This window comes from Myxocyprinus asiaticus, chromosome 26 (genome assembly GCF_019703515.2).
Source record: "Myxocyprinus asiaticus isolate MX2 ecotype Aquarium Trade chromosome 26, UBuf_Myxa_2, whole genome shotgun sequence".
Taxonomy (NCBI): Eukaryota; Metazoa; Chordata; class Actinopteri; order Cypriniformes; family Catostomidae; genus Myxocyprinus; species Myxocyprinus asiaticus.
The window spans coordinates 16,472,566-16,487,789 of NC_059369.1; the positions used below are offsets into that span (position 1 = coordinate 16,472,566).

The 15,224-nt window shown below is 39.7% G+C and overlaps 1 protein-coding gene and 1 long non-coding RNA gene across 3 annotated transcripts in view; one reads left to right on the forward strand and one right to left on the reverse strand.

Annotated features, from left to right (window-relative positions):
- The window catches only part of LOC127417294 (uncharacterized), a 511,839-nt gene that overhangs the window by 63,654 nt on the left and 432,961 nt on the right, over nt 1–15,224 (forward strand). The gene's annotated exons all lie outside the window — the stretch shown is intronic.
- Nucleotides 1–15,224, reverse strand: part of LOC127417277 (nuclear pore complex protein Nup205-like) — a 45,628-nt gene that overhangs the window by 27,144 nt on the left and 3,260 nt on the right. For both annotated transcript variants that reach the window (XM_051657177.1, XM_051657176.1), the window contains exons 7-18: nt 13,631–13,795; nt 13,157–13,332; nt 12,918–13,034; nt 12,522–12,659; nt 12,161–12,311; nt 11,861–12,069; nt 9,259–9,441; nt 3,013–3,063; nt 2,707–2,916; nt 2,160–2,397; nt 605–794; nt 380–500 (exon numbers count right to left, since the gene is read on the reverse strand). In XM_051657177.1, coding sequence (XP_051513137.1) covers nt 380–500; nt 605–794; nt 2,160–2,397; nt 2,707–2,916; nt 3,013–3,063; nt 9,259–9,441; nt 11,861–12,069; nt 12,161–12,311; nt 12,522–12,659; nt 12,918–13,034; nt 13,157–13,332; nt 13,631–13,795 — 1,949 coding nt within the window. The remainder of the gene's footprint in view (nt 1–379; nt 501–604; nt 795–2,159; nt 2,398–2,706; nt 2,917–3,012; nt 3,064–9,258; nt 9,442–11,860; nt 12,070–12,160; nt 12,312–12,521; nt 12,660–12,917; nt 13,035–13,156; nt 13,333–13,630; nt 13,796–15,224) is intronic.

Below are 15,224 nucleotides of genomic sequence, written 5' to 3' on the forward strand. Positions count from 1 at the left end.
TCGAGCGCTCATCTATTATCTTCCTCTGAAACATGTATTCTATCAGCCAGAATCAAAACTTCAGGATCAAAAGTTCCTAAAATTTGATGACTAAACAGAAATCTGAAAAAACTGCTTTCTACCATTTAAAATATAATATTATTTTTTAGTTTTGTGTGAAATTGAGTAAGTATAGTGCTAAATAGGAGTTTATTCATTTTTTTTTTAGCAATTTTATGTTTATGTTATTTATTATATTAAATTGTGTGAAATATTGGCATTGTATTGGCCTCCCTGCTCTCTGGATATCGGCCATTAAAAAACCCATATTGGTTGACCACTAGTTTAAATATCCATTAAATGGCAAATGTCAAGAGTTCCTGGCTCTGGAGTCTCTTACCTGGTCATGTGTAAAGTCTCCGACAAGTCTGACCTGTATGTTTGGGTAGCGTGCGATACGGCGCAGGATACTGGCACTCTGGAAAGCAGCCTCAGGGTTTGAGCTACTGTGGTAGAGGTACCTGTGAGGGCAAAAAGACAAAGATGAGCCAGGGTCTCGCTGAATCAGTCCTACTGTAGGTCAACCACTAATGTGCATATAAAAGGGAATGGAGGGAGGGGTGACCTGGCGATGTTGCTGATGTGATCGGCCCTCCTGCTCTGGGCACTGACACCCTGCAGGAGCTGCTCCAGAGGAGAGACCAGTAGTGATGTCTGACTCTCTCTCAGTAGGTCCATAAACGCCACCTCTTTCTGCAGAGCCAGCTCCAGCAAACACAGACAGTGAAGCACTGCAGACTCCAACTGCTTCTTACCTACAACAATAACAACACTAAAGGTTTACTTAAAATTTTACAAATTTAGTCAGCACCATTGCACAGTACTACCAAAATATACAGTAGAAAATTGGTAACAATATATAAAAACTTTCATTAACAACATCAAAATTATTACATTATATAATGCTTAATAGATAGTTAGTAAATTTAAACTCATGATAGGGGGCCTAGGTAGCTCAGCGAGTACTGACGCTGACTACCACCCCTGGAGTCACAAGTTCGAATCCAGGGTGTGCTGAGTGACTCTAACCAGGTCTCCTAAGCAACCAAATTGGCCCGGTTGCTTTACATGGGGTAACCTCCTCGTGGTCACGATTAAGGATTCTCGCTCTCAATGGGGCGCGTGGTAAGTTGTGCGTGGATCGCAGAGAGTAGCATGAGCCTCCCGTGCTGTGAGTCTCCACGGTGTCATACACAACTGTCTCAGAAGGGAGGCAACTGAGACTTGTCCTCCGCCACCCAGATTGAGGTGAGTAACCGTGCCACCACGAGGAGCTTCTAAGTAGTGGGAACTGGCCATTCCAAATTGGGAGAAAAGGGGATAAAATAAAAAAATCATATAAAAAAATTAAAATGTCATGATATTTTGATTCAAACATTTTCCTATTCATATTTGAGAGTACAAGAAAAATATATCAGCAAGGTGAAATATTGCTATGTCAGGCTATTTGGGACGCTCAATCAGATAGAGCAAAGTTGAAAGTACCACGAGTATCAGCACATTAAACTGGCATTGGACAAAGTATTTAAATATCCAAAAATGTTTGACATAATAATATTTAAGTATATATAATCTCTGTAAATAGATTAATAATTGAGGTTGATTAGGGGGCCTGGGTAACTCAGTGGTAAAAGACGCTGGCCACCACCCCTGGAGTTCGCTAGTTCGAATCCCAGGGCGTGCTGAGTGACTCCAGCCAGGTCTCCTAAGCAACCAAATTGGCCCGGTTGCTAGGGAGGTTAGGGGTAACCTCCTCGTGGTTGCTAAGTGGTTCGTTCTCGGTGGGGCGCGTGGTGAATTGAGCGTGGATGCCATGGTGGATGGCGTGAAGCCTCCACACGCATATGTCTCCGTGGCAACGCGCTCAACAAGCCACGTGATAAGATGTGCGGGTTGGCGGTCTCAGACGCGGAGGCAGCTGGGATTCGTCCTCCGCCACCCAGATTGAGGAGAATCACTACACGACCACGAGGACTTAAAAGCGCATTGGGAATTGGGCATTCCAAATTGGGTGAAAAAAAAATAATAAAAAATAACTTTAAATTAAAAGCACTGCCGACTATTTTGCAGCTGTAATATGATATAAAAAGGTTCCGCCGAAAAGCAGCTCTCAATCTAACCAGGAAAGGAGGCGTAGGTGTCTAGCTGGTGGGCGCCCTCCTCCAGCAGATTGAGACAGAGAGAAAGGGTGGGTGAGTCATTCAGCAGGTGGAACATCAGGCTGTGCCCTGGAGGCTTATGGGCCAGCACCTGATCTCCCTGCAGCTCCACCATCTCCTGCAGAAAGTCTGATGGCTGCGGCTCATATTCTTTTAGAAGTTTATGAAACACCTCCAGCACTGCCTCTGCTACCTCCCACTATACAGAGAGAAGGAGGGAGTGAAACAGGACAAACTAGATTGGAAGTCATTAAAGATGTATTAGGGGCCATTCACAAAGGATGTGTTTCAGCATTAAAAACAGCTAGATAGAGCGCTATGAAATTGAACAGAAGGTGCATTTATAGGAGCATTACCTCCAATAAACCGTTACTAAAACAGGTAATCAATACGTTTGTCCATATGTAAAAATGCCTATCCTACACCCCCAATTAGAAGAAACTAGATGGAAAAAAAATATATATATAGAAAAGGATAGAAAAAAAATAAAATTTTGAAAGCATCAAACCTTTTCTGCTGGGCGCCGGTAGGCCCGTGTGGGGAAGGCCAGGAACACAGAGTCACGCAGGAAGTCAAGGTAAGGCTGAAATCCTGGTGCACGCAGTCCCGCTCCAAGATTCACAGGAAGAGCACTCTCTACCAGAGTACTGATCAGATGACAGAAAGCTCTTGTCAGGGGATACTCCTCACAACTGGATTCAATCTCGTTCAGCTCCACCTACAGGAGAAAAACAAAAAATGTATGCCACAGTAAAAACACACATATGTATATATACACACTGTTTACTGTATAATAAGACAAGTGACAGCTCACCTCAATACCTACTACCTGTCTCTGGCCAGGAGCTTTCACTGTCTGCAGGATCTGAAAATGATAACACAACATAACAATCAAAAACAACACTAGGGATGGGACGATATGGTTATCTCATGATTCGGTTCAATATACAACATGAGGCTCACCAATCGATATAATCTTGATTTGACATGACAATTAAAGGACAAAGTATGACAGAAAATTGTGTTTATATTTTGAAAAATGTTTGAGCAAAATGCACATTATAATTTCTCTTGAAAATAAAGTTCTTTAATACACAATATAAATGCTCAAAAGTTTAAATAAGAGTTTCTAATATGCATTTCTCTAAAAGAAAATATCACAAACAAATAAGACTTCAAAAATAGTGGACTACATTCAGGCTGATCAGGTGCAGAACAAGCAAACAGAACCTGTCCCAAAAAAGTATGTGAAAGTGTTAAATAATTTGTTTGTCATCATTATTATATTTACATTTTAACTCTACATTCTATCAATTAATATTATTTCAAAAATGTTATATACTGTATATAATAATGCTTTGAGCTGTTACTTTTTGAAATAATGTGTACAATTTACAAGTAATAACATTGAGTTTACATTCATTTGTAAAACCAGCTCTAAAATAGTACTGTCATTTTAATAGTTCAACGTGCATCTCAGTGTTCCTGTTTATTAATGAGAGAGAAGTCTCTCTGTTTTGTTTTTATTAATCGCATCTGTTCGTTGTGTGATTAAAATATTATCTCTTTTTACTTTTATATCTGACTGTAGAGAACAGAAAGGATATTAGAAGACACAGTATTCAAAAGTGGAGTGCGGGATTTCATCTTTGGACACATATTACATGGAAGAAATGTTGTTTTAATTTCAAGCACTTGCCAACAAAACAAGGCGATTTTCCAGGTATTCCAGTACTTAAATTTCTAAAAACTAAATTCAAGCACTTCAAGAACCTTGTGCAAACCCTGTAAACGGTGTAGAAAAAAGCGCAGTAGGGGTAAAATCAAGCGATAGAGAGATTATGATGTTTGACGGGTCATTTCATTTATGATCACATGGACAGAAAACAATGTTTCAAATTTCTAAATTTGGAGTTTTGCCTCAATATGGTTAGTCATTTTTTTGGTTGGTGATATATCGGAATTCGATTTATCCAGGACTGCAACTAACGATTATTTTGATAATCGATTAATCTTCAATTATTTCTTCGATTAATCGGATTAAAAATAAATACATTTTATTTCCTGTATTTGATTAAAATATAATTAAAAAAAAAACAGAAATGATAAAGGCCGTAAGGATTTGGTTCGATTTACATTACTAAATTCATGATTCTATACTCTCACAAAACTTTCAACAAAGCCTGAATCATGAAAAGTTACGTTTGAATTTATAATTATTATTAATTTCAGTACATATGCAAAACAGTTCCTTTCATTACTTGTAAAACTTTGTAGAACAAAAGGACTGTTCTTTAAAGGGGCATTCAGTAGTTCTCTAGTTAGCGTTAGCATTGCTTTTCTTCGTGTACTTTAAGTACCGATACGACAGTAGTGTTAGATGCTATACTGCCATTTATCAATGTGAATCAGCATGCTCATCTCTGCTGCTCCCACCAGCTTTGGAATATCATTTGCATCTGGAAAATGTTGGAGTTTGAGGTAATTTCTAAAGTTATTTATTACTCCTATAATATAATTGCTTTGCCTAAAAACAAACATCAGAATTCAATCGAAAATACTTCTACAGTTAAGGACAGATTATTATTATCCCTCATATCAATAATCTTTGAAGAATGTCTATGCTTCATGTTATTTCTAAAGACAGTTATTACATTTATTAGAGAACTGCTTAGCGTAAAATAAACCCCAATTATCTAGCGATACAGAATGTTATGATAAAGGAAAGATTAGAATGGTTTTTGATGATCAAATTTAGCATGTCCATGAATATTGTATTTGAAGAACTCGTTTTGTTTCCAAGCAAACCAACATCATGGTTTACTCAAAATCCACAACAATCGCTGTGCCAAGATACTAAACGAATGAAGACGTATGCCGTTTTATAGAGGTGGAGGTAGATGGGCCCCCCTTACTCTAGCTGTGGTAATAAAGAAAATAAAAATTACATGTTGCTTTCCAGTTGCGTTTGTAAACACCACTGAAAACTGTCCATTACTAACATACGTTGACTACACACGTAAATTTAAAAAGTTCGAGGGAAACTTGTATGAGTTTTCTGTAAAGTCCACTGATACTAATTTAGAGAGTAGTCTAAACAATTAATAATGTCTTACTTGTCCAACAAAAAAGAAGCAACATCGGCATCACTACTCATGTTTTTCTCCGTCATCAAATCTTTCCACCTTGTTAATGCCATACCGATGTTTACTCTAGTTTTTTGCCTTTGCCGGTCTTTCTGTCTTCTTGCTGCGGACCTTTTCGTTTCTTCGGCAGTACAGCTTCTGAATCTCCTGTTATCTCTGCTTAGAAAGCACGATAATAAATATGTTCCATTGTGTTCTTTTTGCTCTTCGCATCAACAAACAACACTGTTCTAAGCATAGCCAAGTGTATCTACACAGGTGGCAGCCAATGAGCGTGAGGATTTTCTTCTTCGACGTTTAGTGACACACAGTGGACCATGTCATTTCAGCTTGATGAAACACATTGAAGGGGGTGACCCGCACCATGTATAATCAAAACACTTTTTATAGAAAACTATTATGAGTACAGTCTTCATCTCATGTGAGTGTACACCATTCAGATCACTCTTCACAAAAACACAATTCATTTGTTACTGTGTAAAACTTTTTAAATTAGCCCCAAATTACTGAATGCACCTTTAAAGAGTAAAATGATCCATCAGGGATTGAGTGGGACAAAAAAAATCAGTCCAGCAGAGGGCAATGGTGACACCAGAATAGAAATATTAATAATTCTGCCCAGATGAAAAATCCATAATTATGTTAGATACATATACTGCCATTCAGAGGTTTGGGGTCACTTGACTGAAATGTTTCTCAAGATCTTAAAAATCTTTTGATCTGAAGGCGTATGCTTAAATGTTTGAAATTAGTTTTATAGACAAAAATATAATTGTGCCACCATATTAATTTATTTCATTATAAAACTAAAATGTAATAAAAAAATAAAAAATTATGTTTGTGAAATTGATGACTTGGACCAAATAATAAAGAAAAGCAGCCAATAAGTGCCCAGCATAGATGTGAACTCCTTCAATACTGTTTAAAAAGCATCCAAGGGTGAAGAAAATGTCAAGAGTACATGTCTGCAAATTCTAGGCAAAGGGTGACTACTTTGAAGATGCTAAAATATAACACAGTTTTGATTTATTTTGGATTTTTTTAGTCACAACATAATTCCCATAGTTCCATTTATGTTATTCCATAGTTTTGATGACTTTACTATTATTATAAAATGTGAATAATAATAATAAAGAATGAGTAAGTGACCCTAAACGTTTCACTGGTAGTGTATGCTTGTACACTGTCAGTGATTACATATATTTTAAGCATTTTAAAATTAATATTGAAGGTTTTAAAATAGTATTGTCCCTGACTACATTTTTCTAAACTATTCTTTTCAAAAATATGTGTACATTTATCCAGTAAAATAATGTTTACCATGGTATAAATTTACGGGTGGAATCAGACATTACATTTGGCATTATCAGGAAGACTTTGAAATATCTGGCCTGTTAGCATTATTATACATTATATTCAGCATTATATACAGTTTAATATAGTACAATCATTAATAAAGGCAGTGCAGAGTCACTCTCGCGCTGAAAATCTAATCCCAGTGCTCAATGTATTACACGCACTCACATGAGAAATGATCTAAAACACTTTAAACCACACACTTTGACCTCTGAGACATCAATGTGATATCAATGAAAGCAGCACAATTGATTACATTGAAACTGAAAGCACAGTATGATGTTTAATCAAAGTGATTGCGCCCCCTTTCTCCATTGCGAACGGTTTGATTGATGTGGATGCACGCTCACTTGCTCAGTTAAGTTTAACGGAGACTCGCATGTGGGAAAAACATGCAAAATACGCGGAAATACACGCCTGATTTTGAATTCATAACATGTATTCATTCTAAAACAGAAAATAGCAGTGAAATGTAAGTCATGTGCTGGAGAGGAACAACTCTCAAGCGCATCAAACGGCACAATCACTCCGTCAACGCATCTGATGCATCAACCACTCCACATTAAACTCTATGCTTAATATGATCTTTGAAGTGTTTATAAAGTGCTCCCGTGTGCTGGACAACTTGGTCGGTGGTTTTTTTTTTCCGCTTCAACTTGTCTCCGTTGATTTTCAAATGAGTTTCATTATGCAACACAATTTCACTGAGCTGTAAAGTGATGTCACTGACGGAGCTATTTTATTGTGATTCTAGATTATTGTGATGACTGTTTAAAAAATTGATCACAATGCCCCCACTTCCGATTAATATTTTATAGTTCATGGCCATTATTACAGGTAAACCTCAATGTGGGAATCCAAAGAACTTTATTTACTGAAAAAAAAAACAGGTCTGTCTGTATTCTGTCAAAGCTCAACGTGAGTCTGCTGTTAAAGTCATAGCATAGCTGCCAGATGCTTAAGGGCATTTTACATGATGCGTGCCAAGGGACAAGCTTTTGCGATCTGCATGTAGCACAGGCGCAACAATGCCCGCAACGGCTGCACCTTAACGCAAGAGTGAAAAAAATGTCACGCAAATACTGTGAATATTGTATTCTGTTTTGCATGCAAGTGATAGAAAAAAACAACAACAAACAAATAAAATGACTTTTATATCTCTATAAAATAGTTTAACCACATAATTGGTGGGTAGACATTGTTTCTGAATAGATAAAATATTTTATTTCCATGGCCTGTTTTTACATATTTGAGTTCTAAACTAAAATGTGTAGATCATGTTGAACTAGTTAAAGAAAAATGTAGATCTTGCATTTAAAAAGTTGGGCACGCCTGGAGAAGCCAATCTCTTTGTAAGAAAATTTGTTAGATTACTCGATAACCAAACTAATCAATAGTTACCGCCCTAAAAAAAAAAACTACAGAAATCTATTCCCAAAACAGTTCGCCCATCTCAGTTTCAAAGTATCTGACTCCTACTAAACAGGTAAATGTGGTCAATTCAATTCTTCCTTCCACCATAGGTTATTTTTGGCACTTTTCCACTGCACGTTACGGTTGGTCTCGACTCGGCTCTGCTCGCTTTACATTTCTGAGCTTGCTTTTCCACTGCAGTTTAGTGCAGCCTCAACGTGGGTGGGATTATAGGCTGATCGACACAGTTGTGCCACCTCTACTGCCGTGACATCATCTTAAACATGACACAAACATTACTGATCATAAACAATAACACGACCGCTAGCTGTTAGCTACTAGCTCATTGTGCTGCATAAAGCAGTTGTTGCATGGTGATTTTACACAAGTGTAACAGTTAAATTGGCCTGGTTGTTTTAGAAGCAAGCTTTCCAGAAGCTGGTCAACTAAATAAAGTGAAACTTTCAAGCAGAATATAGAGTTAACGTAACATCCTCCATCGTGGACTCCAACAACACCGAGTCCAGGGCACTCTCCCTCCCATTGCTCGCCAGTCTATTGCCATAGATGGCATCCATTTGGTCGAACCACTTCCATTTTCTTCTGTTTGAACCACTCCAGCCGTTGTGGTCCTTGAAGGTTCTGTAGTCACTTGTAAGTTTTTTTTACTTTTCCCTACAATGTTGAAAGTTCCGGTGGTAGCCGTGTGCAGCCAACAGCTGAGACACTTCCTGAAAGACTTTTTCGTTTCGCGTCGTTTCATTCGTCGCTAACGAGAGGAACGTCTGCACCACGTTTATTGACCACGGCGTGGTTTTGTGCACAGATATTTCTTTTTACAATTCGAAAGTCACGTGAACAAATTATATTGCTGTCAATGTTGCTAACTTTAAAACTAGCGGGTTGATGTCCCGTGTCGCAAATCCAGTGACGCTGGTAGTGACGATTCTCTCTGACCGATCAGTGATCTGCAGGGTTTTGACGTCACATTTAGTATCGGCTCGGCTCGCTTGGAACCTCGACCGAGGTGGAACTAAAAAAAGTACCAGGTACTATCCACAGTGGAAAACCCCCAAAAAGCGAGCAGAGTCGAGTTGAGCTGTACCGTGCAATGGAAAAGCCCCAAGACTGGGGTTTTTTAGTACCTGAGTGTACTCCAGAGACTGCCAAAGGGAGGCAGCAATCTCGGGTGATTTGCTGAAGGCAGCAAGAGCATGCAGGATCTGAGCTTTCAGTACAGGTTGAACACTACACTGCAGTAAACCCAACATCACCACCACAGGTGTCCACTGAGGGTGCTCACAAAGAGCCAGGCGTGCATTCTCATTCTGAAAAGCATAAGAACAAGAGTGAACCCTCATAAACCTTGAATAGTTTAAAAACTGCAGCTAGAGTAATAATATCTAAATGATAACTAAATTATGTGACTAGGGCTGGATTTTGGCACAGATTTTTCATTTCATTTTGATCGCAAAAATCTTCACACATCAACCAAAAAAGGCATACAGTGCATTCAGACCCCTTCATTTTTTCACATTTTGTTATGTTGCAGCCTTATGCTAAAATGCTTTAAGTTTTTTCCACATCAATCTACATTCCATACCCCATAATGACAAAGCAAAAACCAGATTTTTGATAACTTTGCAAATGTATTCAAAAGAAAAAAACGAAATATCATATTGACATACACTGGCGGCCAAAAGTTTGGAATAATATACAGATTTTGATCTTATGGAAAGAAATTGGAACTTTTATTCACCAAAGTGGCATTCAACTGATCACAATGTATAGTCAGGACATTAATAACGTGAAAAATTACTATTACAATTTGAAAAAATGTTCAGAACTTCTTAAACTACTTCAAAGAGTTCTCATCAAAAAATCCTCCACGTGCAGCAATGACAGCTTTGCAGATCCTTGACATTCTAGCTGTCAGTTTGTCCAGATACTCAGGTGACATTTCACCCCACACTTCCTGTAGCACTTGCCATAGATGTGGCTGTCTTGTCGGGCACTTCTCACAAACCTAACAGTCTAGCTGATCCCACAAAAGATCAATGGGGTTAAGATCCGTAACACTCTCTCCAATTATCTGTTGTCCAATGTCTGTGTTTCTTTGCCCACTCTAACCTTTTCTTTTTGTTTTTCTGTTTCAAAAGTGGCTTTTTCTTTGCAATTCTTCCCATAAGGACTGCACCCCTGAGTCTTCTCTTTACTGTTGTACATGAAACTGGTGTTGAGTGGGTAGAATTCAATGAAGCTGTCAGCTGAGGACATGTGAGGCGTCTATTTCTCAAACTAGAGACTCTGATGTACTTATCCTCTTGTTTAGTTGTACATCTGGCCTTCCACATCTCTTTCTGTCCTTGTTAGAGCCAGTTGTCCTTTGTCCTTGAAGACTGTAGTGTACACCTTTGATGAAATCTTCAGTTTTTTTGCAATTTTAAGCATTATATAGCCCTCATTCCTCAAAACAATGATTGACTGACAAGTTTCTAGAGAAAGCGGTTTCTTTTTTTTTTTTTTTTTTTTTTGCCATTTTTGACCTAATATTGACCTTAAGACATGCCAGTCTATTGCATACTGTGGCAACTCAAAATCAAACACAAAGACAATGTTAAGCTTCAGAGCATGATACTACCAACAGCATGCTTCACCATTTGGATGGTATTGCGCAGGTGATGAGCTGTGCCAGGTTTCCTCAAGACATGATGCTTGGAATTGAGGCCAAACTGTTCAATCTTCGCTTCATCAGACCAGAAAATCTTGTTTCTCACAGTCTGAGAGTCCTTTATGTGCTTTTTTGCAAATTCCAAGCAGGCTTTCATGTGTCTTGCACTGAGGAGAGGCTTCCGTCTGGCCACTCTGCCATAAAGCCCAGATCAGTAAAGTGTTGCAATGATGGTTGTCCTTCTGCAAGTTTCTCCCATCTCCACACATGATCTCTGGAGCTCAACCAGTGACCATCGGGTTCTTGGCCACCTCTCTTACCAAGGCCCTTCTCTCCCGATTGCTTAATTTGGCCAGGCGGCCAGCTCTAGGAACAGTCCTGGTTGTTCCAAACTTCTTTCATTTAAGAATTATGGAGACCACTGTGCTCTTGGGAACCTTCAATGCAGCCACATTTTTTGTAGCCTTCCCCAGATCTGTGGCTCGACACAATCCTCTCTCTGAGCTCTGCAGGCAGATCCTTTAACCTCATGGCTTGGTTTTTGCTCTGATATGCATTTTCAGCTGTGAGACCTTATATAGACAGGTGCGTGCCTTTCCAAATAATGTCCAAACAATTGAATTTGTCACAGGTGGACGCCAATCAAAGTGTAGAAACATCTCAAAGATGAGCCATCTCCCAGAAATGGGATGCACCTGAGCTAAATTTCAAGTGTCATAGCAAAGGGTCTGAATACTTATGTGATATTTCAGTTTTTTTCTTTTTAATTAATTTGCAAAATTATCAAAAATCAGGTTTTTGCTTTGTCATTATGGTGCAAGGATTGTAGATTGATGTGAGAAAAATTACAATTTAAAGCATTTTGAATACTTTCTGAATGCACTGTAGATTAAAACAGTTATGTTGGATATTAACAACCCATTTCAGATTTATTTAATTGAATAAATTGGAAAGTCGATATTTTGAACCATTCCTACATGTCATTAATGTGTTAACTGTAGCAGCCTGTGCTGTAGTTTTGAAAACAATTGTAGTCATAGCATTCTGTAATCAATAACTGTATGTATATGTAATACCCATGTGATGATAGTGGTGACCAGTTGCAGGAATGCAGTGAGGCCCTCCAGCTCTCTCTGAGTGATGCCTCTGATGGGAAGGTGGCGGTACTGCATACTGTCGACACTGGGCACGTCCCGCCTCAGGTTCTCATGGTAGAGCATGAGAGAGTGGAAAAAGTGCTCCCAAGACACAAGACTGCCCGACACTCCACCCTGACGGTTCTCTCCTGAAACAGCCCAAAGAAACAAACTTTTAGGAGCTGTTCACACAGAACTCATATATTAGTATTTTCTTGTATGCTCTAAAGGTGTGGTTACCGTGTGGAGCTCCGTTGGTTTTGAGAAGACTGAAGCAGTAGTGTGAGCACTGAGGACCATTAGCAAGTCCTCTCAGCATGTGTAAATAAGGGATGTACAGAGTAGCAGGGAGCAGATCACCCATCTGACGCACAAACTTCGAGAGAACCACCTTATGTAACAAACACACAAACAAACATATATTCATAAATGTAGGCCGTCAATTTTTCCAAAGAATTTATGATAGTTGGATCACACCTTCTGGGTTCAAATCTGCAACCTTTCGTTAACCAACCTGAATCTTTACCTATGCCACCCCTATACATATATGGTCTATAATTGTCAAAGCACAGCACTGTTGCTAGTAGGTTTTCTCTGACACCTGTTTGTGAGGGGGTCGCTGTAGAGTTACTCCAAGAAAAGATCCTGTGAGTGAGGTGTGCTGAAGAGACTCAGAAGGGCACCAGAACTCCAGGGCCATCTCTAGTCCAAATGGATCTTTACTGTAAAACTCTCCAATCTAGAACCAGACACATAAACACACACATAAAAGAAAGTGTCAACACTGAATTCTGCAGCATTCAGAATTTTTTTTAAGTCCCGTTTTGTGCTATATTACTAATAAATATGGTGCATAAAATATATTTCTGCACTGTAATTCCACAATGGAAGCAATGGTGAAAATAAGTAATTTCATGGCTGTAAATTTTATAATTTTTATAAAGAATTCATCAGTGTATGTGTCCGTAGTAAGTGCTAAATGTAAAGCAAGACTCACAAGGATCATGAGGTGATCCAGGTCTTTGTGCAGAGAAGATGGCGGCTCGCTGCCCATCTGCAGAGCCATGTGGACCAGTCGAGCATCTTCGTCGGCACGGTTACGCAACTGCTTTACCTGCAAAGAACACTCTTTATTCAAAGTCTTCATTAACACACAACGTGTATGGTCATACTTGAAAATTAGGACTGACTATGTGAATAAATTCATGATTCTCCGCATAATCGACATCCGCTTGCCTTCATGGGCATGAGAGTAAGGAAATCAGTAATGAGAGAATGCAGTCGGCGAGTGTAGAATTCCTCTTGGCTGAAGCCATCACTACCTAGGATGCCCTCTGTGAGGAAGAGAAAGACTCCTCCCAACAGAGCCTGGTCAGCCAGAGCTTCATCTGCCTCTGTGTACTCCACTAGAGCTGAACAGTAACAAAAAAAAAAAAAAAAAAAAAAGGAGAATGAAAACTGTGAAGTTAGTTCCCCTCATTAATGAAGAACATGTTCCATTAATGTCTGACAACAGAAAGTGTCCAAATAATTTTTATCTTCATTTTGAACAGAATATAACTTATTTAATAATTTAGACAAACTTATTTTTGTCAAATGTTTTACTTGAAGTGTTCTTTAAAATAAATTCAACTTGCTATGATATTTTGATATCTAATGTAATGACATTTCTTCCAAATACTTCCACATCCATGGAAGGTGTGTAGGTACCAGCGCCCTGTGGGAGTTGCGAAAGCGCCCTCAGAGACAGAGCCCAAGCCAGCTGCACCACTGCCTGCAGTCCCGGTAGCTTCCAACCCTGACCCTCCACCAGCCGACTGTGCACTGCTGACACATACTGCTTCTCCGTCAGTAAAGGCAAAGCCTGGAGCAAGTCTAAAGCACACACAAAAATGGTCAATTAATAATGTATGCGGGTGAGTAAATAATAACAGATATTTTGTTTATTTTAGGGTGAACTATTCCTTTAAACTTATACAATTTTAAAACATCCAATAACTAAGCAAATATTCAGTTATACTATTATAAACTCAGCAAAAAAAGAAACATCCTCTCACTTTCAACTGCTTTTATTTTCAGCAAACTTAACATGTGTAAATATTTGTATGAACATAAAAAGATTCAACAACTAAGACATAAACTGAACAAGTTTCACAGACATGTGACTAACAGAAATGGAATAATGTGTCCCTGAACAAAGGGGGGGTCAAAATCAAAAGTAACAGTCAGTATCTGGTGTGGCTACCAGCTGCATTAAGTACTGCAGTGCATCTCCTCCTCATGGACTGCACCAGATTTGCCAGTTCTTGCTGTGAGATGTTACCCCACTCTTCCACCAAGGCACTTGCAAGTTCATGGACATTTCTGGGGGGGAATGGCCCTAGCCCTCACCCACCGATCCAACAGGTCCCAGACGTGCTCAATTGGATTGAGATCTGGGCTCTTCTCTGGCCATGGCAGAACACTGACATCCCTGTCTTGCAGGAAATCAGGCACAGAATGCGCAGTATGGCTGGTGGCATTGTCACGCTGGAAAGTCATGTCTGGATGAGCCTGCAGGAAGGGTACCACATGAGGGAGGATGATGTCTTCCCTCTAATGCACAGCGTTGAGATTGCCTGCAATGACACCAAGCTCAGTCCGATGATGCTGTGACACACCACCCCAGACCAGGGTCCACCTCCAAATCGATCCCGCTCCAGAGTACAGGCCTCGGTGTAACGCTCATTCCTTCGACGATACACACAAGTCTGACCATCACCCCTGGTGAGACAAAACCACGACTTTGCCAGTCTGGTCCAGAGAAGGTCGGTTTGTGCCCATAGGCGACGTTGTTGCCGGGCATATCTGGTAAGGACCTGCCTTACAACAGGCCTACAAGCCCTCAGTCCAGTCTCTCTCAGCCTATTGCGGACAGTCTGAGCACTGATGGAGGGATTGTGTGTTCCTGGTGTAACTCGGGCAGTTGTTGTTGCCATCCTGTACCTGTCCTGCAAGTGTGATATTCGTATGTACCGATCCTGTGCAGGTGTTGTCACGTGATCTGCCACTGCGAGGACGATCAGCTGTCCTTCCTGTCTCTCTGAAGCACTGTCTTAGGCGTCTCACAGCACGGACATCACAATTTATTGCCCTGGCCACATCTGCAGTCCTCATGCCTCCATGCAGCATGCCTAAGGCACGTTCACGCAGATGAGCAGGGACCCTGGGCATTTTTCTTTTGGTGTTTTTCAGAGTCAGTAGAAAGGTCTCTTTAGTGTCCTAAGTTTTTATAACTGTGACTTTAATTGCCTACTGTCTGTAA